The sequence below is a fragment of the Grus americana genome, chromosome 5, assembly GCF_028858705.1.
Source record: "Grus americana isolate bGruAme1 chromosome 5, bGruAme1.mat, whole genome shotgun sequence".
Taxonomy (NCBI): domain Eukaryota; kingdom Metazoa; phylum Chordata; class Aves; order Gruiformes; family Gruidae; genus Grus; species Grus americana.
In genome coordinates, this window is record NC_072856.1 from 18,331,966 (window position 1) to 18,353,959 (window position 21,994).

The 21,994-nt window shown below is 53.9% G+C and overlaps 2 protein-coding genes across 7 annotated transcripts; one reads left to right on the plus strand and one right to left on the minus strand.

The window, feature by feature from the left end:
- Positions 1-4,643: 4,643 nt before the first annotated feature.
- On the minus strand, positions 4,644-10,925 carry SYT8 (synaptotagmin 8). Of its 4 annotated transcripts, XM_054828755.1 has the most exons (10): positions 10,741-10,925; positions 9,386-9,413; positions 8,957-9,106; positions 8,434-8,591; positions 8,191-8,286; positions 7,779-7,946; positions 7,395-7,562; positions 7,076-7,193; positions 6,530-6,663; positions 4,644-6,432 (listed from the first exon to the last, which is right to left on the minus strand). In XM_054828755.1, the coding sequence occupies exons 3-10, from the start codon at positions 9,087-9,089 to the stop codon at positions 6,199-6,201; spliced, it is 1,209 nt and encodes a 402-aa protein (XP_054684730.1). In that variant the 5' UTR covers positions 9,090-9,106; positions 9,386-9,413; positions 10,741-10,925; the 3' UTR covers positions 4,644-6,198. The 4 variants fall into 4 exon arrangements, with proteins under 4 accessions (XP_054684730.1, XP_054684731.1, XP_054684732.1 ...); XM_054828756.1 differs by lacking the exon at positions 9,386-9,413; XM_054828757.1 differs by lacking the exon at positions 8,957-9,106 and having other exon boundaries at positions 5,131-6,432.
- LOC129207592 (cytosolic 5'-nucleotidase 1A-like) lies at positions 9,839-20,494 on the plus strand. 3 transcript variants are annotated; one of them, XM_054828762.1, is made up of 7 exons: positions 9,839-9,939; positions 14,828-14,885; positions 15,598-15,765; positions 16,140-16,269; positions 16,851-16,973; positions 18,050-18,228; positions 18,786-20,494. In XM_054828762.1, exons 2-7 carry the CDS (start codon positions 14,841-14,843, stop codon positions 19,086-19,088), a joined length of 948 nt encoding a protein of 315 aa, XP_054684737.1. In that variant the 5' UTR covers positions 9,839-9,939; positions 14,828-14,840; the 3' UTR covers positions 19,089-20,494. The 3 variants fall into 3 exon arrangements, with proteins under 3 accessions (XP_054684737.1, XP_054684735.1, XP_054684736.1); XM_054828761.1 differs by lacking the exon at positions 9,839-9,939 and adding an exon at positions 12,950-13,038; XM_054828760.1 differs by lacking the exons at positions 9,839-9,939; positions 14,828-14,885 and adding an exon at positions 12,861-13,038.
- The last annotated feature ends 1,500 nt before the right edge of the window (positions 20,495-21,994 follow it).

Below are 21,994 nucleotides of genomic sequence, written 5' to 3' on the forward strand. Positions count from 1 at the left end.
AGCACAAAGCTTTTCGCTCCCCAAGGTCAGCAACTGCCCTACAAACCCATGGCAATGTAGGGAATGATTCTCCAATTCTCCAGAAATTATCCATTTCAAGCTCACTGGCTTTTTGCAAGTGCTGCATGACCCCAGACACCACATTTTATAAAAATGCTGGGAGCTGCAAAGACCCTCAGCAGCCTCACCTACCTGCACAACACTGAGATAACACCATAGTAGAAGACAGCTGCAAGTCGATGGGCCTCTGGAAGGTCTTCTGGAGATGCTTCGCAATCAGGCCTGGAAAGGGAGAGGATGAGCTCAGACTAGAAGAGGACTGAACTAGCAAAACTCAACACCATCCCCCATGCTGCTTACTTCGGGGTGTATCTGAGACAAGAATTTTCCCCTACAGAGCCAGACCTGAGTTTAGCACATACCCGTAAGTCAGGGGTGCTGTGGGATGAGTACAACCAAAACAGAGACCTTCAGAAGATTTTGTTTCTGGCCTTTGCAGATATGAACATGTCCTTTGTCACATCCAGAGTAAAGTTCCCCACCAGATTTTTATAACACCAAAGACAAGTGTTTTAACTGGTCTGTCTTAAGTGACGCCTTTCATGCCAAAATTCAGGCTCCTATGTCAAAACCACTCTGATTTATGTATGTATGCCTCCATCCAGGGCAAACCCAGATGCCAACTGGCCAGAGCCTCCACCTCTTTCACAGGTGATGAGGAGAACTGGCTCTTCCAAGGGTGCAATTCTTCTCAACCTAAACAAATGATGAATGTTTGACTACTCGAAGTGCCCGTTTCCCACAGAGGGCTAGCTGCCCCCAGATAACTGGCTCAACAGGGACACCCGCAATGTCCATGTTTATGAGAAGGGTGATGAAACACTCGTTAGCAAACCTACCATCTTCCCAGACATTGCTCACAGGACTTAAAATAAGATATGGGTTGGGGTGTTTGCAGGTCAAGACCTCATTTCAGCTCAGTTGAACTCCTATTCCTAATTGACTTCATGCTTGTTTCTGCTCAAATTGAACTGTAATAAGTGCCCGGGGGGGTTTCTTCACCTTTGTGTGAAGATAGCAAGGCTGGTTGAGAAATCCCCATCTTATTGACATGTAGCAAGTCATCACAGATAGGCATCTACTCACCCGTAACAGCAATCTTTTTTGGAGGACATCTTTTGCCTGGCAGCGTGACAGCAATGAAATCCTTGTGCTGCTTCTCCTCTGGCTCCATCCTGCCGAGACCTGAAATATGGAGAAATGGGGGGTTTAGGGTTTTTAGATCTGCTCACAAAATTCAAATGGAAAGAGCCATCAAGGAACATCTCTGCACACCCGTTATCAGTCCTGTTCCTCAGATGGGACTGTTTGGGGCAGAAGGCTGCTACCCCACAAGGAAAACCCTCCACCCTTCCTGTCCACGGCAGTGAGAGGTGCACCGGGATGTAAAGTGGTCCTAAACACACCTCTGTGTCACCAGACTGATCCAGAAACAAAACAAGCCCAGTCTGGGGCAGGAGCAGTCCCAATGTGAAAGCCCCAGCAGCAGTCAGAGCAGGGGCAAGCGGGCAGAGAAAAGGTGGCTGAGAAAAGAGGTGGGGGCAGGGGATGGGGGGAGGAAAAAGGGGGGAAAGAGTAGGAAAAAGGGGATAGGGAAAGGAGTAGAGATAAGGGTAGGGATAGGGGCTGGGCTTGTTGCCTCTCTCTGAGAAACTAAAAGTCACATCCACAGCAGAGTCAGCCATGGCAGAGGAGGAAGCAATCACCCCGCAAGGCAGCAGCACGCCATCCCACAGCCACCTCGCCGGCTCCCAGCTTCAGCACAAAGCCCCGCTCCCCTCCCTCCCGTGCACCTTCCCAGAGACCCCAGCACCCAAGCACCTCTCCCCTCCACCCCCTTCCCACCGGCGCCCGTCGGGGGACTCCCCTAGCACCCCTTCCCAGCACCCCCCTTTCCCACCGGAGTTTTCCAGAGGCTGCACCCGTCCCTCCCATCCCGCATCGCGCAGGACCCTGCAGCAAAGCCCCCTCCGCCGCGGTGCGTTACCGTAGGCGAGTGCAGGGTGCCAGGGCCGGCGGGTGCCCCTCCGTCTCACCCAAACAGCCCTCCCTGGGGAGCCGGCAGCAGGGCAGCATGCCGGGCAGCCTGGGAGATGTAGTGCCATTGGAAGCGTGGCCCGGGGCCCCCCGAGAGCGAGCGGCACACGGCGGGGCTCCGCGACGGGGCGGGGGGGGAAGGCTGGCTGCAGCCCACGCCGCCTCCCTCCCCTCCTCTGCTCCGGCCGGGGGTACCGGCTTTACTCCCACCCGCCTTGCACCGGCAGGGTCCCACGGTGAACCCCGGGCTGGTTGCCGGGACCCCCGCTCCTTTGCAAGAGCCTTGAACAAAAGCCAACTGTCCTTTCGCTGTGCCTCTGGATTTTGAGCCTGGAGGCATCCTTGTCTCACGTGTTTTTTTTTTTTTTTCCTCCCTCTGCAGCTACAAAGGATAAAAATGTGTTTTAAAAGAAAAAGCTGCAAACCTGCATAAGACTCCACAAATCCAGGAGCTGGGACTTTTGAAAAGAAACTGTTGCGTGGCGAAGTACATGTTTCACCATAAAATTGCGAGACATAATGATGCTAGTTATTGAATATTTATAAAACAGGCAGGCTTGCTCCTTGTGAAAAAAGCTTAGTTACTTTCCAGCTCTCAAAAACTGTGAGACTAGCCAAAAAATCTGCGGCTGGAGGACAGCCAGCGCATACCCAGGCTGAATGATGACAGCCCGTAATCATTTTTGTCTCATGGCAGATGACTGGCAACAAGCATGTATAAGGTTCAGCCTTCTCCTGCTGCGGCTCTCCTGTTTGATTTCCTGAAGTGCAGGGACAAAATCGTAAAAATCACTGAACAAGGGAATAATTTGCTTTGGAGGTCAGATGTCTTGGATCTGGATGTAAATAATTGAGATTATCAATCTTAATGGCAAACACCTCCATTTTCAGTACTTCTTGTCTCTCTTTAACAGACCTCTGCCTGGCCAAAATCCTGCTTTTTGCCTTGCCACCATCCTGCAAAGCTGCTAATTAAATGCAGAGGGACTGTCCCTTGCATGAAGCAGAGGAACAAACTCCCCACCCGCCACCCAGACACCTCACACCATGCAGACTGGCTTTGGATACCTGCTTTTGCCCCCCTTAACCCACCAGCAAAACCCCCTTTGCCCCTGCAATGCAGGATCAGGCAGGCTCCTGCCTCCTGGAAAAAGCCATGTGAACACCTCCAGCATCACTGCCCGGGTGTCAACTGTCTATGCAGCAATGGGAATGGGCTTGCACCAGAGCATCACAGCTTTCTGTCCCTCTCACACACACACTCCATCTCCAGAAGAAGAAATCTTGTCTGGTGAGGCTCTATGGGGGCCACAGACCAGATGACACAGAGACCAGCTTGGAGTACGTACCTGCCCTGCCCTCTAGATGCAGACAGGGGAATCCAGCACAGGCACAAGCTGAGGAGGAGTTGGTTTCCCCCTCCTTTAACTTCTCACTGCATCTTCCACTGGGGAATCCTCCTGCTGCAGGACTTCCAAGAACATGAGGAGCATTGTTTGGGCGGGAGATGCTCGGACATCTGGCCTTAGTGGATGGGGGACAACTGGCCTTGCCAAGGCCACAGGGAGGTGAAAAGGAGATGTTTGCACATGAGATGGGGCTGTCCACCTTCCCATGAACAGGCTCCTGAGCGGGCTGCACTCACTTTGGGTGAAATAAGGCGTGAAACAAAGCCCAGCTCCACCAGCCTGCTTCAAACAGCTGCTGGCAGATTCAAAAAAGATCCTGCTGGAGGAGGAGAGCGCTCAAAGCCTTGTTGAAAGAGCATGAGGCAGGTTGAGAGGGGAAAGCAAAGATGGAGGAAGAAGGCAGCCTTCGTGGTGCATTAAAAACTGGAGCTGGGTGGAGATCATTCCCACCTGCTCGCCTCTCCCTCTTGAGCAAACAAATCAGTTTGTTGAGTTTTACGGCACCAAGGCTCAGCCTAGATTGCCTGGAGCTGGCCCAGCCAGTCACTCACTCCCAGGGTCCCCAGCTTCCCCCAAAAAGCCCCACAGGCTCCCCTTACTGCCTTGGCTCACCCAGGACTGTGCCAGTGATTTGGGCTCTTAGCAGGGCCAAAGCTGGAGAGAGGAACAGTGGGCAGAGTGGTATTGGGGGAAACATTTCTCAAGGAGGGGATGTCCCTGCATCTTCTTCAGCCACATCCATTTTAGGACTAATATGCACATGCTTTTATGCCCGGCCCCATAAATTATACAGTGAACGTCAAGGCCACAACTTCAAAAAAGGGGGCTGGAAAAAGCACACACACACAAACAAGAAATGCCTGTTCCCAACACCTCCAAAAGCCCTTCTGGGACCTGCATGGCCCTAGATCACCACACAGCATCACCAAAAACAACCTGGCAATGGATTCGGGATCCCAAACCCAATTCAGAGATGTTCCCTTCTGCACAACCCGTTCCAACCTGATTTAAGGCTGAGACTGAAGGTTGAGACTTTGCAGCATGCCTTTACAAGCCTTTTCTCAGGTGACCGATTTCCTCTTCCCTCTCATTAGCAGCCACCAGCAGATGCTGTTTCCCCAGCAGAAGCTACACTTGACTTGTTACAGCCATCTTAAAACCACCCTGTTATTTCTTCCCTCATCACAGACACAGCAAAGCCTGGAGAATATTTATCAAGAAGCAGATGCAGCAGCTTTATATAGTTAAGCCCAGATCATTAATCTCTATCACGAGTTTTCATAATCTTCCTCAGCTTCACCACGTTTGTTTAACTCTCAGACGGTCACTCTGTGGAGCTCTGGGTAATTGCAGATTAACTGCTTTTCAATATTAATGGCTCTTCATTAATGCACCAGGCTCTCTCCCCTCCAGAGCCTGGGCAACAGCTATTATTATTATACTTTCTTTTCATCCTTTGGGACTAAATACAATGATATGAGCCCAAATCTTCCACGTGCTATGGCTGCTTTGTAGCAGAAGTATTTCAGAGCAAGGGCGATCACCTCCTCCAAGAAAATGCAGCAAGCTTCCTCCCACAGATGGCTCAGAGGAGCTGCTCCCAAGCCACCTCGAACTGCAGCATACTCAAGGATGGGTAGGGACAGTGGCACCTCTCCTCATCCTTCTAGGATCCCTCCCTAGGAGGGATGGTTACCTATGCAGCCCTTACGCCAAGGCCGCACAAAGCTGGGCAGGGCAGGACATGTGGCCATAAAAACCTCCCAGATTACATGAAACCTGCCCAGAAGTGATGTGAGGGCTGCAACCCAGCCTTCATCAGGGATCTGATCATGGCATGAAAGCAAGACCCTCAGCCCTTCCATCCTGGCAGCACCTCCAGGTACCAGGGCTGCAAACCTTCCTGCACCAGCACAGCAGAACCACTTGGGGTGGACAGAGCCAGCACTGTGCTGCCTCATCTGCGTGGTCTGTGGGGATGGTCACTGGCAAGTCCCATCCTCTGAGGCACATCTTGGGATGCACAAGTCAGCACAGGCTGGGAACAGGCTAAGAGCAGAGCCTTGTGGATAACCAGTGGCTGATTTTGCTGTCTCATTTAGCCTCTAGCCAGGATGCAGAGCATGCTTATTGCACAGGCACTGAAGAGCTAGTCTTGAATGTCCAACACCTTCCTCACCAGCTCATCCTCTTTGTCTCCCCTGAAGCCTCGTAGGGTGCTTCAAGATCTTGGTCTTGTTTAAAAGCCTTCCCAGAACACATAAGGCCTTCCCACGAACTCACCTCCTGCCGAGTTATTCACAGCCAAAGAAACTGCCCACCCCATGCTGCCAGCACATCCTCTGCTTTAAAAATATCATTAGACTCGGTGTTTTTGCATGAGCTTGAAGCTTTGTGTGTATTTGTCCGCCCAGCCCTTGAGTGGCTGGATGAGCTGGCTCCTGTGTCCATGCCGTCCCCTCCCCTCTGCTCCGCATCCAGCCTTGTTCAGGGTGCCAAGTGCCCGCTCCAGGCATTACACAGGGCATGAGCTGCACCAGCAGCCAGATCATCTCTTGGCCAAAAAGAGCACCCAGTCCCCTATCTGCTGACACTGAGCTGGACCGACACATCCAGATGCTGCTGAGCAGAAGCCCCTCGCCCCTCCGCAAGCCCTCCATCCTCCCCTCCAGGTGGTGGAGGAGCCCCCCAACTATCTGGGGGGGAGGGACAGCTTGAGGTGGGACTTCAGCCCCAGGGCTTTGTCGACCACGTCTGGGGGCTGCAGGCTGTGCCACTGGGCGAGGGGCCGGCGCGGGTTGGACAGCATGTCAGACCAGTGCCGCAGCTGGTTGCCCGTGGCCCGGCAGCCCAGGAAGAGTTTGCCAATGGGCTCATTCTTGGTCACTTTGTCGTGATCCCAGACGGAGATGACCACGTCCACATTCTGGGGAAGGGAGGAATGACATAGGAAAGAGGGTCAGTGGGAGGGGGCTCACTGCAGTGGGGACCAGCTCAGCCCTGGGCACTGCAGGGAAACCCACCTGGATCTGATTGAAAGGCACGTCAAAAACAAACATCTCATTGAAGTAAGGGCTTAAGGTATTTTTCTTCACGCTTGTTGTCTTCTTCTTCCATTTCTTCCTGTTCAGGATGAGATGTACCTTAACAAAAGGATCTGAGGAGACAGAGGACATGGTTGGCACAAGTGACAGTTTTCATTGAGATCAGCCATGAAACAACCTCCCTGGGCCATTCCCAAGCAGAGCATGGCATCCTGCTTGTCTCTCCTCGTGGTGAGCATCCACCTCTCTTCCCCTGCCAGCCACCCCCAGAGCTCACCTCCTCCTGCCACGAGCTGCCTGTACCATCCAGCCATGACATCTCCTCCTGGGAGATATCACCAGCTCTGCCCAAAGCTGGAGTATATGTGCTGGGGAAGGCTAGGAGCCAGCCAAAGGCTGAGTATGGTGGTGGGAGAGAGGAGCAGGTCTCTGCACCAAGAGCTTTCAAGGCCTTGCAGCTCTGGGTGCCATCATTAACGCCTGGGCAGGGGTAGGGAGATCTGAGCATGAGCAGTCCCTGCTAACCTGAGAGTCCATGGGAGTCCATTCGCTTCAGTTTCTTGGCTTCCAGGATGAGCACTGTTAGCTTGCCGGTGCTGGGGACGTAGCGCAGCGAGAAGCAGATCTCCCCCAGCTGTTCTTCCTGATGGAGAGATACCAGCGATCAGCACCAGGCAGAGGAGCCTGCTCACCTGGGGCTGGAGCATGATGCTGGACTCGGGTTTCTCAGGTGTCCCTCACCCTCATGCTTGCCCCCAAGGTCCTGCTTCTTGACATGGTGGTAAGCAAAGCAAAAGCAACATCATGTCCCTCCTGGCAGAGTTTCCCACCCACCAGGACCAACCTCCACTTTACTGGCCACCGCCAGGTCGCTCCACTGCTCAATGACATGCTGCAGGCTGACATTGGCCAGGGGTAGGCGGACCTCACCGATGATGTCATGCTTGATGAAGCGGTTGAAGTCATAGATCTGCATCACCAGCGTGGATTCAGGCACCTCTACCTGGGGTACCTGCAGGGAAGGACCTGAAAGCCTGGACTCATTCCTCAGTGGCAGCCCTGCCCCATGGGACAGGGCAGCAGACATGATAACAGATCTTTCTGTCTGACGCTTCCCGATCCCGGTTGCAAAGGCATCTCCCTGCCTGGAGAGGTTTATGCATGGGACACAGTGCCATTCAATGCTCTTGATGGGACCACAAAATCTTCATCAGCTATAGTGTCCTACCTGGAAAGTGAAGCTCTCGTTGAAGATGGGGTTCAGGGTCTTGCGATAAACTTTGGTCTCGTACTTTTTCTTCATATCAGATGTTAGGTAGACGATCACATATGGATCAGATGTGCCTCCACTGTCCATGGCCTTTAACTCGGCTGCCTGCTTCACACCAACTTTCAGCTTAAAAGGAGCGATACACAAGGTCACCAGGTGGAGAGGATGGAGCCAGATGACTGAGGGTTCAGTGGAAAGCAAGCAAGTGCAGCAGGGAGGATGCCTCCACGCCTTGTGGGCATTAGAGCCAACAGGCTGTGGGCAGTGGAGGAGGTGCAAGAGGGTATGGACCACCTCAGTGGGCAACAAGGAGGGACCACACAACAGCAAAGCCTTTTCCCTGCTGTGCCATGGCCGCAAGCATCCCCACCTCCTGCGCGCGGAAGTTATACTCCAGGGAGTACTGCAGCTTTCCTCGTCCCATCTGCTCCATGCCCTGCTCCAGGTCCTCCATCTCAGGCTGGACCTGCAGGAGAGAGCAGCACTATCCCTCAGGATGTGCTCAGCCACATCCCCAGCTGTGCCATGTTCCCACCACCCCCAGGACCAGGCAGTGCAGCAGCAAATATCTCAGGGAGGAGGGAGGTGGGGGACAGGGGAAAGCAGAACGCACGAGGCTGGCCATGGTGGAGCCACTGACAGCGCACAAGCTGACTCTCTCCTTCTTCTTGGACTTCTTCTTGCCACAGCAGCACCTGATGATGCGGATGAGGAAGAGGAGGAGGAGAATGGCCACTGCCACAGCCATAGCGATGAGCGCCCATTTGGGTACTGGTGCGATGTTCAGGGAGCAGAGATGGATAGAAGAGTTAAACCCAGGCAAAAACATGTAGAATGCATTTAAACCTCTTCCTGGTGCTTCAGCGTTAAGGAGTTGTACTTTCAAAATTGCCCCTATAACCCTGGAGAGGCCCCATGCAGGGAGGCTGCGGCTAGAGACCATACCCCAAACAGGCAGCAAGGACACCCTGCGCTCCCAGAGTGCCACAGTACCACTCTGCAGCATCTCCACCCCGATGGACCCTGCTGGAAAAAGGGATTCGGAGGGAGGAAGAAGTGGAGATGAGGCTTCAGAGTCTGGGAACCCCCCTGCATAATGCTGCCCAAGAGAACAGGGCAAGCACCACCATACTCACATGGGATCTGGCTAAGCCAGCCGCCCAGGAAACCTGGCTGAGCCGTGGTGGCGATGGCAGATCTGGGATTTGCCGTGGGGCTGCTGGGGAGCAGGGAGGCCATCGCCTGGCCTTTCCTGGCTGCCACCACCATGGCTACGCTGGGGTGACCTGGAGACGCAAGCAAAAATAACAGGGCGGGGATTTCCTTTCCCGTAGCACATGCTGGTCGCCCAGGGCTCTAATGAGAGCAAACACAATTAAAACATAGAACCCAAGCATTTAGGGCTTGGCCACTTTGGCAACGAGGCGTGAAACAGAGCAGGAGGGAACCACAGGCAGAGAGGGCTCTGTGCCAGCCAGCCCCTTTGCCTATGGGCTTTTCATTTGTATCTTGCAAGCCTGCCTTCGGAAAGGGGAGGGAGGGGGAGATGAATTAGGGAGTTTTACCTTATTTTTGAGAAGAGGAATCACCTGGCTGTAGGGGGAATAAAAACAAGAGCTGTTGTATGTTGGCTCCTCCCTGGCCAGGCAGCAGAGCTTGCCAAGGATTTGCTCAGCCCCAGGCAAGCCCCACCATTAGCCAACACCCTTTTTTGGCTATTTTTCTCTCTCTCACAGGACTGAGGAGCAAGAAGGTTTGCTCTTGGGCTTGCAGCGGGCCTGGTGCCCATGTTGCAGGTGGAGGTGGTGGTACCGCAGGCTGGGGTCATGCTGGCTCAGAAACATTGCGTAAGCCTGACCCATGCACATGGCAACACTGACGCAGCTTAAGAGAAGGCTTCAAATTTAAAGCAGAATGGTTTTTCACTACTGCTCTCCCCATAGCAAGACCCTTATTCTAGCATGAACACTTCCTTGTAGCCAAAACTTCCTTCTTGCTTCCTTTCAGGTGAGGAGCAGCAGCAGGAGAGGTGTGCCAGGAGTCGGGCTGCGTGGTGAGCGAGCCTGCAACCGTCACAGCGTGCAGCACCCGGCCCCGGTGTCGTGACTGTGGCTGGCAGGTATGTGCCTGTTTGCTGCTGCAGCTGCCTGCCCCGTGTCCGAGCAGGTCCTTGCTCAAGCAGCCAATGCCACCTCGCTCTGCCTACGCTCTGCCCACCCTCCAGGCCCACGGATCCTTGCACAGAGATCTTCCTGGGGAGACGCGTCACTGCGCTTCCCTCAGCTGAGCCCGTGAAGCCATCAAGAGCCTTTTTTTTCCAGCAGTGGGCTTTGCCGCATGCAGGCATAGGGCTGGAGGGACTTGAGAATTGCTGTCATCGCTGCAGCATTATTGCTGGGGCAATGAGGTGCAGATTAAGTGACTTGCCCAGGGCCACCTAGGACATCTGTGCCATTGGACACCTGAGCTCCGCTCACAGCCTCGCTGCCAGCAGCTTTAATGACCAGTTTCTCCTGTCCCCTCACACAGAAATCAGTAGCCGGTGACATGCCTGTGATATTTAGGAGGTGCCAGGCTGCGGCTTCAGGCTGTGGCTGTGGGTAGACGTGACAGTGCAGGCACCCACCCAGCACAAAATTAGGTGTATCAGCACTTTTTCCCTGCCAGATCTCCATGGGCTATGTCACATTAGTCTGACATTGGCCCTGGTTTAAAAAAGAGTCATCCCAGTCCCACAGGGTGACCTGAGCTGCTGTTTTGGGTACAATGGGGACAGCCCTGCTGCAGTGTGGGAGAGGCAGTGAAGTCTCGGTGGGCTCTGCAGGGAGCATTGAGCATCCCTGCTCCTGGAAAAGGGGTTGGGGGAGCCCTGCTTCTTGCTCCCACCCTGTGCTGACTGGGGTCCCGAAACCAGACTTACCGATGTGTGTCCTTCCCAGCCTCAGTCTCCCTTTGCCGCTGCGCGGGCTCCTGGCCCAGCCGCCACATGTGGCAGGGGCATGCTGCAGGGTGAGACGGGACCCTGCGAGGCACAGAACCAAGGGTGCAGCAGGGCCGAAACAGGAAAGTCTGCTTTGCCAGCACAGCAACCGGGCGGCCCCAGCAGCTCTGTCAGCCCCACCTCGCCACTGACCCAAGCGGTGCTCACACAGGTGAAAAGCCAGCAGGGAACTCCCTGCCGGACCAGGAAGCAAAACCTGCCCTCCTGCCTGCAAGCTGGCAGGCAGCACTGCCCGGCTCTGTGCCCTGGCAAATTCGCTTCTCCCAGTTACCCCTGCAGCAATGCTGGGCTGCACCGCGTGGCTGCAGGGACTTAGCGCAAGGGGATGGATGCTTGCAAGGGGACGGGTGCATGGCTACATCCATCTCTGGTGAGCTCTGCACTTGGGGATCCCAGCTCATTGACCCACTGGGGCATGCAGTGGTTTAATGCACCATGCGAGGGCCCAGGAAATGCGTGCTGCAGTGGGGATGAACAGGGATGCTCTGCTCCAACGCAGCAAGGAGGACAGACAGGGTGAGGGGATACTGCTTGGGTGGCTCCATCTCCCAGTGCCACCAGGAGCAGCACCAGGCACATGGCCGGGAACGATTTCACTGGCATCCCTGCCGCATTAAATTTATGCTTGCACACTTCTTCCCTTGCTGCCAATTCAGCAAAGTCAGCCCAAAATCTGCCTTGTCACCACAGAAATTTGGGGTGGTGCTGGAAGCAGTGATACTACTGGTGCCCAGTGGCTGACACGGACACGGGGGTAGAGGCCCCGGAAACCAGACCTGTCCCACCTCTGCCTGGCCACCCTGGCACACTGGTCCTGCCAGGTTTTCACATGGCCACCAAGGTGTTGCCACAGTGGGCACCTGGCCATGGGACAGGTGCCAGGGCTACCCCTCGGCCATCCAAAACGCGGTCCCACTCGCAAGCACCCTGCACTCTTGCTACTCAGAGAAGCGTCATCTCCAGGAGCAGGAGATGCTGCGGGAACGATGCTGCAGCAAACCTCTGGGAGGGAAACATAGATACCAAAACACTTTTCACTCTAAACTGGCAGTTCCGGAGGATGCATAGCAGAAATGCATAGGTGGAACAGGGGAAAAAGGGAAAATGCCCAATAAAATCAGTCAGGGAAAGGGGGTTTGCATATGCATGCTAAAAGCTGAGCATATCAGTAGCCTTTTTGACAGGCTGTTTGCTAAAGACAGGCATTTCAGTGAAGCCAAGCTGCACAGGACACCAGTTGCAGCCTGCACTTTGGGAAGAGATTTGGTGATGCTGGTGATAACCTGGTGCCATGCAGGGGGACAGCGGCTTGGCCTTAATGCAGGTGAGTTTGGTCTCCTTTGGCAAGAGCCAGGCCGGGGAGGATGCTGCTCTGGACCATCGTGCAGCAGCAGGGCAGGGACGTGCCCCATCTGGGTAAGGGAGAAGCTGCAGGATGGCAGCCACCCCTCTGTGTCAGCCCCCCCACCCAAAATCTCACTGTTGGGCAGAAAGGGGGTGTTGAAATACCGCACCCAGTGTGAGCCTTGCAGGGCTGGGTGCTGCACAGCCTGTCCAGGGGAGCAAGGTCCCAGCCCAAAAATCGCCCCTGCTCGGGGCGGTGCATAATAAGCAGCTTCTAGAAAAGAAGGGAAAAAGGACCCAAAAATGTTACAGTAAAATTGCAAATGTGACGAGCCCCCGCTGCATGCTGCCAGCCCTTCTCCCAGCTGTCTGCATCTGCCTGCATACACTGCAAGCCACTCTTGAACAGGTACCCCTATATTTTTGGTCAAAACCACAACCATTATGTATTCAAATGCTGGAAAATGAGAGGTCTGGAGGCACGCTATAAATACCCCGGCTACAAAAATAGACATCACAGCAGTGATTGTGGGCAGCAAGCGGCGACTGAGCACAAGCTCCGAAGGAGCCCAAAAAGCAGGACCGGGTCTGAGCCCCGTTCCCAGAGCGTGGCCATGGCCAGGGCCAGGCCCAGGCGGCCGCGAGTCGTCTGTGTGGCGCCGGCAGAGAAATGCAGCCTGGCCCGGGCACGACGCCAACCCACCCAGCTGCCTACAAATCCCAGCACGCCGGGGAGCTGAGCTGCACCCCAGCCTGGTTCCTGCCTGCTTCCTGCCGGCACGGGGAGGGGGAAATATAAACAGCAGCATCTTGGGCAAAGTTTGGATGCTGTCACTGGACGGGCTGCGCCAGGGAGCAGAGGCAGCACTCGTGGTGAGTTTGGGGTTTTCTCTCTGGCAAAATCCTGTCTGTGTGCGGTGGGGTAATATCTGCCGTGTGCTGCGCAGCTGTAGACGAGCTGCGGGGACCAGCAAGCATCCACCTGAAATGCTTTCCTGTGTGCCTGGCATTGTGGGGGGGGGGGCTGCTCGCAGCGGAGGTGTGTGCATGTGCATATACACATATCTGTATGTAAACAATACCGCAGTTATTAGAGGCAGGTGGATGGAAAGAGGAAGTCAGGTTTGGTTTGCAGCACTTGGAAGAACAGAGCAGAAATTAGAGGCGTTCTCCCTCTGGGAAGGGCTGCTCAGCTCCGTGTCCCCTCACTTTATTTTCACTTTCAGAAAAGTACTTGCTGAAATTCTGTCAGAGGAAAGCTTCTCCCTGCTCAGCTGGGCTGGTGGTTACCACCCTCTGCCCTGCTCTCTGGGAGGAGACCCCTTCCCAGCATGGGGTATGGGTGGAGGAAGCAGAGGGATGCTCAGCATCTCCTGGCTTTCCAGGCACCCCCGGCTGGGGGAGCAGCCCTGCCGGCAGGGCTTTCCACCCTGGGGGGCAGTCAGGGGGTGCACTTGCAAGCACTGAGCCCCCCATGACAAGGCTCTGGCTCTCGGAGCTGGCATCAGCTAAGCGCATTTCCTACCAGCCCAGGCAACACTTTGCAATCCCTGAATAATAAAAATTAATTAAAGAAAATTGCGGCACAAGAAGGGTCTCCCTGGAGACCCTGACTTGCCCTTTACACTGCGTGCTGGCTTTTGTCTTTGCTTGCACAGCCCCCAACCCAGTAATCAGGTAGGGCATGAACTGGTGCATGAGGTTTTAACCCCCTTGCCATTCCCAGCACATCTGTGTAGAGCAGTCATTGCTGCCTCTGCTCTCCAGAGCAACCCTGCAGCACACTTATAGGAGCTGCTGGGTGGAAATAACCCCCATGAAATCCTCCTTGGTGGGAATAGGAACAGTTCCCATCCCACAGGCTGAATCCTAGAAGTCCACTTCTAACACTGACTAGTGCATAGAAGTGAAGTGTACAGCATGGTGGTTACAGAAACCACAGGACCTGGGTGTACAAAAATAAATGAGATTTATGATTCAGCTGCTAGGCACAGGCAGGCCATGTAACCCCCCCAGGACTTTCATCTGCCAGACAGAGGGGTTAGCACAGCCTGCACCAAGACCTTCAGTGTAGGGGCTGGCCGGCTCACAGGGCTGCGGAGGAGCAGACTAGCCCCATCCTGCACCCAAGCCACACCACACATCTCTACCTGCTCAGACCTTTTACAGCTGCAAGTGAGCTGTTCATGCAGTGAACTTGCTTATTTGTGGATACAAATTCACCACTCAAGCAAAAGTAGTAAGAAAGGCAATAAGGATGTGAACTAGAAGCCTACCCATAAGATCTGACCTATTTTGGCTTTTAAAGACAGACTTTTCTAGGAAAAGAACTCCACAACTGCTTTCAGCAGTTAACCCCAGAGGAAAAAAAAAAACAAAACTAAAAAAAAACCCAAACAAAAACAACAACAACAAAAACCAACAGTGATCTGTGGTTGAAAAGCCACTTTTCCATCATATTTAATTGGAACTATTAGACCAAGTTTTCTCAGAGCAGAACTATTGTCAGCAGAAGCAGGTTCATTTGGGCTGCTCCACTTGGTGGATAGGATGTCCCCTGTCTCTTTTCCACTCTTCCCCCTCTCTAGATTGGCTGTATTATAATGTATCAGTTTATTTTTTCTTTCTTATGTAATATATCAGTGTATTTTTTTCTTTGAAGCTGAAAGTCGAAGATGGCAGAGCCTGAAAGCACAGTCATAAACACTGATGTGAAACAGGTAAAAGGTTGTTCATTACAAAACATGCATCCTGTATTTCTAAAGCAAGTTTTGAAATGCCACTGCAGGAGATGACACACCACAACTCGGAGCTGTGGTGGCCTGAATTGCTTATGCCTAGGTTTCGGCAGAAGTGGCCTGCCCCAGGGCTGCTGGGCACCTGGTCCCAGTGAGGTCCGTATGATTTCTGCATGGGAAGAGGTTGCAGGGCTGAACCTCCAGTTGCATGGACAAGATGGGTACATTTGCTCACATTTAAATTTTGGAGCGGCCAGGGAGAAAGCAGCAGCTTCTGTACAGATATAGAGACTTTACTAGACTCTCCAGAACAGACACAAACAAAGGGTAAAACCTCCAGTATGTGCAGAGTAACCCAGCAGTGCGCAGCTCAGCACAAACAGGTGACCATGGCTGTGCTGTGCCCACAAATGGCAAAATTATGAGTGTGAGCTGTCCTCAAAGCATATGGCACTTACCAGACAGCTTAGGGTTTCACTGCCACCTGCCCCATCCTTGGCCTGAAGATGAAGATTGGGCTTGGTACCTCTTCTCCAAAGGCCTTCTGGCATCAGGAACCATGACGCATGGGTGATGCCTCCAACACCCAACCCCACCACCCTGGTTGGTGGAGACCTGTGTCCTCCTGCTCACCGCACCTCCCCAAGCTCCTTCTTTGCTGTCTCCCAACCCCTCTTTCTTCTTTGTCCTGCAGAAAGACCCCAGCAAGGCACTGGTCATTGCGGTGACCACCAGAGCCATATTCGACCTGGAGGAGGAGCACAAGCTCTACCTGGAGAAGGGCAAGGAGGAGTACACAAGGCACCAGCAGGCCAACCAGGACAAGCCCCTGCCACCAGGCACAGCCTTTGCCTTCATCCAGGTTAGCCCCACGCCTGGCTAGGGTCACATGCAGACACTCACAGGATGGGGTGAAAGCTCAGCTTTCCCAGCTTTAGGTCTCAACTCCCATCAGGAGGTGTAGATATGCCTTGTCCTGGCCTCTTGGCCTCATCGCAGGGCATCGAGACATGTGCTCCTCACCAGTCCCACATGTCCACCTCCTCCCTGGTTGGGGTGTCCTGCTCCCTGGCAATGGCTTTTGCAAGATGTTTGCTCTGTCTGGCTCTCCATAATATGCTAGCCTTGCCATAGCTGATAGGTACAGCTCAAACCACTAGCCTTAACTGCAAAACAGCCCCGGCAAAGCCATTGCCATCATGCCCCTGCAAAAGAGTCTCATCTTCCCCTTTGCAGGCAGTGCAGTATGTGAACAAGAAGATTCTAGAGAGCAACCCAGCAGAGAAGGACCTCTTTGACATCCTGGTGCTCTCCAACAACAGCCCAGAGAGCGGTGTGCGCATCATCAACAGCGCCAAGCACTATGGTAAGGGGGGGGACCCCATCCCCAGGGGTGCCTGCTTCCCCCTGGGAGGTTGGGAAGCAGATAAGGCACCACGGTGGAGCATCAGTGGCAAATACCGAGCCAGGGGATACAAGGAGAAGGGATTATTTTGGAAACAAGCCCAATTCCTGCCAACCCCATGCAGCTTGCCCAGGGTGCCAGAGCACCCCCAGGGTACAGGTTCCTTGGCAGAGCTCGGCTCCCTTTGGCTATATCCTTCACACTAGGGGGTCTGGCAGCATTTTGCACAGCCTGGGCATACTCAGCTACTAAAGAAACAGAATTCTTAAAAAAAAAAAAAAAGCTAAATCCCGGAGTGCTGTCAGGAAGGCTCATTTAAGGGAGGGATGAAGGGAATATTTAACTGCACTCTGCAGTTTTGTAGGAGCAACAGGGCAAGAAGATGCAGCAAGAACATAGGCAGGTTACCCACACAGTACTGGGAAATGAATTGCCCCGAGCTCTTCTGCAAAGCATGCCGAGACCCGGGGAGGGGGGGTTGGGGAGGCTGCAAGGAGGATGTTTCCCCATAACAGACTTTGCTCACATCCCTTGACCCGAAGGCCTGGAGATCTCCAAGTTCTGCTTCGTCAGTGACGAGGACTCCACACAGTACCTGAAGTCCCATGGGGTCAAGCTCTTCCTCTCAGCTGACAGGACAGATGTCTGCAATGCCCTCCGGAGAGGTGCGTTCTCCCCTCCATCCCACCACACTTTTCCCAAGCAGCTCAGTACCAAGAGGCAATGCCAGAGCTCGTGCTCTCAGAGGGGCAAGGGGGTGAATGGCACATTGATTACCAGCACAGTCCTGAACAGATAAATCTCTTCTGTCCCCACCAGTAGTCTGCAAACACACCAGGGTTTCTCAGATGCCTTCACAAGTCACAGGGTACTTTATGCATAATTCTGGCCATAGCTGTGCTATGGGCTGGTCATTCCCTGCCTGACATTTAAGCCTTCCTATCCAAAGATGCTGCCCATGGCTGCTCCCTGAGTCAGTGAGAATGCACCAGCAATTCCCAGGGCTTTATGAGGATGCTACAGAAATTTGCTTTCTTGGTACATGCAGAGTTACCATGTGCTCAGTGATAGATGTAAGCACATGCTTGACCTGGATCAGAGGGAGTGCAGTCTCCCCAACAACTTTAATGGGGTTAATCGCCTCCTTATTAATTTGCTTGGCTATGAGCACATCAGCAGGCCAAGGTCCTTCAAGGTCAGGAGCAAATCATCTGCAGCCTGGGCCTTCCTTCACTACACAGCACATTCCTGGAGCCTCCTTGAAGAGCATCATTGCTCTGACAAGTGCCTGTCATCAGGCGGTCAGGGTCCACAGATGAGGGTGGGCAGGGACCAGCTTGTAGGAAGAGACCTGTAATTAAGCCAATTACCCCAATCAAGTGGAGGTGCCAGTCCCTATTACTCACAGCATGCAGTGCTAAATCTGGGCATTAAAGCCAGGCTTGGCAGGGTAAGTGAGGCCCAGGAGGAGGGCTGCTCCTGGCTACATAACCACCCATCATCTCTTAGCAGACCTCACTGTCTCTCCAGACATCAGCCTCCAACCAGCAGTGCTTTCAAGGGGGAGAACACAGCCCTAGAAAGGCTGGGCTGACCCCCACAGAAAGCCCCCTGTCTTGGAGACCCCAACATTGCGGTGTGGGACGGGGCCACAGCAGATGCGCAGGGAGGAGCTGGCCATGCACGAGCTGCCCCCAGGAGGGGGTGTCCCTCCTGACCCCCACTTTGCTCTGTCTCACAGGGGTCTCGGCAGCGCTCGTCTTCCAGCAGGAGGTGCAGGCCCCCAGCACCCTGCTCCGCGTGGTGTTCGACGGGGATGCTGTGCTCTTCTCCGACGAGACGGACCAGGTCTTCCGGGAGCAAGGGCTGGAGGGGGCAGTGCAGTATGAGCGGGTGATGGAGGCTGTACCCATGGGAGAGGTGAGCAAGCCATCTCACTTTCATGGGCACCCACAGGCCCTGCAGCCACCATGAGCATCTCTCCCGCTAGGGCTTTGCCCTGAGTAGCCAAAAAAAAAAAGCACAAATCCTTACAGGTTCCCTTTGCATCCACCATTCGGTCCCTGATGTGGGCCTGATCTGGAGTTCCACTGGAGATGGATCTGGCCTGATGCTTCCTATAAGTGAGCATCAGCTCCCAAATATCCAGGGTTGTGGTTACCCCCAACGTCACCTTTTGTAGGCTGGGACCTCTTGCTGTGCAAGTCCCTGCAGGACTCAGACCCAGAGGCACTGCCCAGTGGGATGTACATTCCTGGTCACTTTGGGATTAGGATGAGTGCCACAATGCTCACCTTCCTCCCAAGCACCCCAGTGCACAGCACCAGTCCCAGCACTGCCCAGTCCTGCACCTCACAGGCATCCCTGTGCTCTGCGGAGCCCTGAGAAGCCCGGGAAGAGGAACAAGTGGCTTGTACAGGCAGAGTAGATGTCTCCTTATTTCTCACCTGCTCCCAAGTATCTTGCTGTGCTTCCAGGGTCCCCTGAAGGCTTTTGCCATGCACCTTGGGAAAATGTGCAAGAAGTTCAGCCAGGAAGAATCCCCCATCCGCACCTACCTAGTGACTGCCCGCAGTGGCCGGGACATGGGCATCCGAGCCATCAAGACACTCCGGGAATGGGGTCTGGCCATCGACGAGGCTTTCTTCATGGACGGGGCTCCCAAGGGCCCCATCCTCGCCCAGATCCAGCCCCACATTTTCTTTGACGACGGGCTTCATAACATCCAGGGGGCTCAAAATGTGGGTGTACCGTCTGCTTGGGTCCCCTCCTGTTGCTGATGGGCTGCAGGCCAGCAGTCCTCCCTCCCAGCAGCACAAGGGACTGGGCCAGTTGAAGGCAAACCTTCTGGGGAGAGGGAAGGATTTTCTAGCCTGCAGCAAGCAAACCTCAAGGAAAGGGGATGAGAGTATTGCATGAGAGCATGGACTACCAGGCAAAACTTGATGCTCATTTCTGCTCCTGATATGAGGTCCTTTAGGTCTTAGGATAAAGCCAGAAGATGCAACTGCTCCAGGAAGGAAGGAGACCTTTGCTGTGACGCTGAGGACTACCACCTACCTGCCCTGTAGCACCTGGGGATTTTTTTCTTCTGCAAAGAAATATATGAAGCTATTGCCACACACATGAGCTAAAGGAAGCATGAAACCAAGCACTAAAAATGCTAACTTTGGCTGTGCTCAGTCTCCAAGATTTATTCCCAGGATCTCTGCCCAAAGGAAGCCTTCAAGACCCTGCCTCACCAGACACACTCAGCTTGGTTTCATGAGGAGGCTGATGTGCTAGCAAGTCCTTCAGGCAGCTCCAGCCAAACTGAGCAGAGAAAGACTTCAAAGCTGTAGAAGACCTACAAACTGTTTAGAAATGGGTGACCAGGTTGAAGAAAGAAAGCTCAAGCAAGCTATTCCCCCTTATAGAAGAGATTATAGCACAAGACATCTTGCCTTAGGCATGCAGGCTGCTCACAGAGTGCCCTCAGGAGACCCAGAGCTGTAGGACACTCAGCTCCTGGAGCCACAGGAGATAGGCCAGTGACAAGACTACAACCCAGCTCTGGGACTCATCCAGGAGATGGACCGCCAGGAGAGGGCACTGGAGATGAGCTGCCTACAGCACAAGCCATGCAGGAGCCAGGGCTGCAGACCAGCACCGCAGGAGCCAGGGCAGGACTGGGTGCCCGGGCCTGAGCTTAAATGGGTCTCCAGGGCTGTGGGTGGAGGGCGTGGGTGGGGGTCCCCAGTGCGGCTGCTCAGGGCAGATGGGGTCCGTGGGTGCGCTCAGGACTCTGCCCGGCACCAAGTCAACATCCCACCCACCCACCCACCCCCCGTGCAGGAATGCCTCTCCTCTGGCAATTTGGACTTTGTTCCTAATTTTCCCGGGGAGCAAGCAGCCCCCCAAGATTGATTCGCAGGTTTCTTTCCCCAGGGCTGGATGTGAGCAGTTGCCACTAGAGACCACTGTGCTGCCTGGGGACACAGTGCCCCAAATCCCTGGGAGCTCCCCAGAACAGCCTCATAAAAAAATACAAGCTGGCTGCTCAGGGCAGTGCCTGCTGGGTGGCAGCAGGATTATGGACAGAGGAGATAAAGATGACAGTGGCTTATTTTTTTTTAACCTTGGCATAATCAGAAAGTAATTTTTGTAAAGGCTTCACAAGCATTGCTCTCACCAATGCTTTTTTCCCCTAATAACTAAATAAATGAGCATCCCTGTGTGAGCGCTTGTGCCTCACTCCCGTGTTCAGCAGTGTGGAAGGAGGGCTGGGATAACTCATTGCTATTTTACAGACATTCAGTTCTTTTATCCGGCCTTATACGTGTGCATCAAGATGGGTTAAATACACATTGGATTGGGCTTTGGGTTAGGCCCCTGAACTTCTTCTTGCATCCATGTCCCCAAGCCCGCTCCTACTCCCTCTACCCCGGGCTTGGAGGTTCTGCATATCTTGCATTAGCAAGGAGAGCTGCTGGTCCCACCGTGCCACCGGGACAGGTCCTGTCCCTGCTACTGTGGCCACCATGTGGGTGCAAACTCAGGGCTCCCAGGGCAGGGCAGGGGTGCCTGTGTGCAGGGCTTTGGTAGGAAGCCACCTCCAAAGATGCAAAGCCTGGCAGGGTCTATGCACCAGCAGTCTGGCCCCTGGCCTTTTTGCTCAGTCCAGATGCTGAAATTAGATGTTTCGAGGTAGCAGCATCAACAACATCAGCTACTCATCATTCGCTAATAATGCTAAGCACTCGTCAGCCTCAATCACTGAGCAAACATTAATTATGGGATGCTCAATACATGCCCAGTAAGCAAGTACAGATGTTCATCCCACTTTTATGCAGGTTAGATATCACGGAGCTTGGTGCAGGGGTGTGGCAATGGTGGTCCTGGACATCCTCTGCCACTACGACCCATTGCCTTTGCTGATGCCTGGATGGCGCCGGCAGGACCTAGTCAATGCCTTGGGTGAAGGGGAATTAGCTGAGTCAAGGGTGATGGGGACAGACCCACGTGAGCCGTCACAGGGCACGAGTTGCTGAGGCAGGGGGAAAGTGCCATGTGCCTTCCTCCAGCACCGTCAGCACGGCAGGGCATGACAGGGCGAAACGCGCCCAAAATGGGAAAAAAGGAAGGAAACTCAGGGTTCGTAGGGTTGCATCATATGGGAACAAGTGCAGCTGCTTCAGGCCATGGCTCAAACATGTAGCATCAAAACTGCCCTTTACTGCCCTGCTCCAAAGATGTGGTATCAAAAACTGCCCTTTTATGTCGTGCTCTGAAGATGGAGCATCAAAAACACCCTCCAGCAAGGACTGCTGCAGCTTCAACCCCTGCTGCAGCTTCAACCCCTGCTGCAAGAACAAACTTCTTGTTTCTGCCTTAGAGGCATCTGTAGTAAGTTCATTAATGCTTGAGATGCTCCTCAGGTCTTGGCTTTCTGAGGCATTTTAATCTTCCTCCTTCAAGGGGTTGTTGGTGCTCAGGGGTCTCCAGCTGCTGCTACATCCCAAAGGGGGTTTAGCTGCTGGGACTGGTCATGGGATGCTTCTCTGATATCCATCTCAGGTTTTGGGGGCCAGGGCAAGGCAGGAGCAGGTCACACTGCTGTGCCACCCACAGGGACAGGCTTCCTTTGAGTCCTGGTGGGTTTCACACCTTTCCATTCTGGGAAAAGAAATGAAGAGGTGCAAAGGGG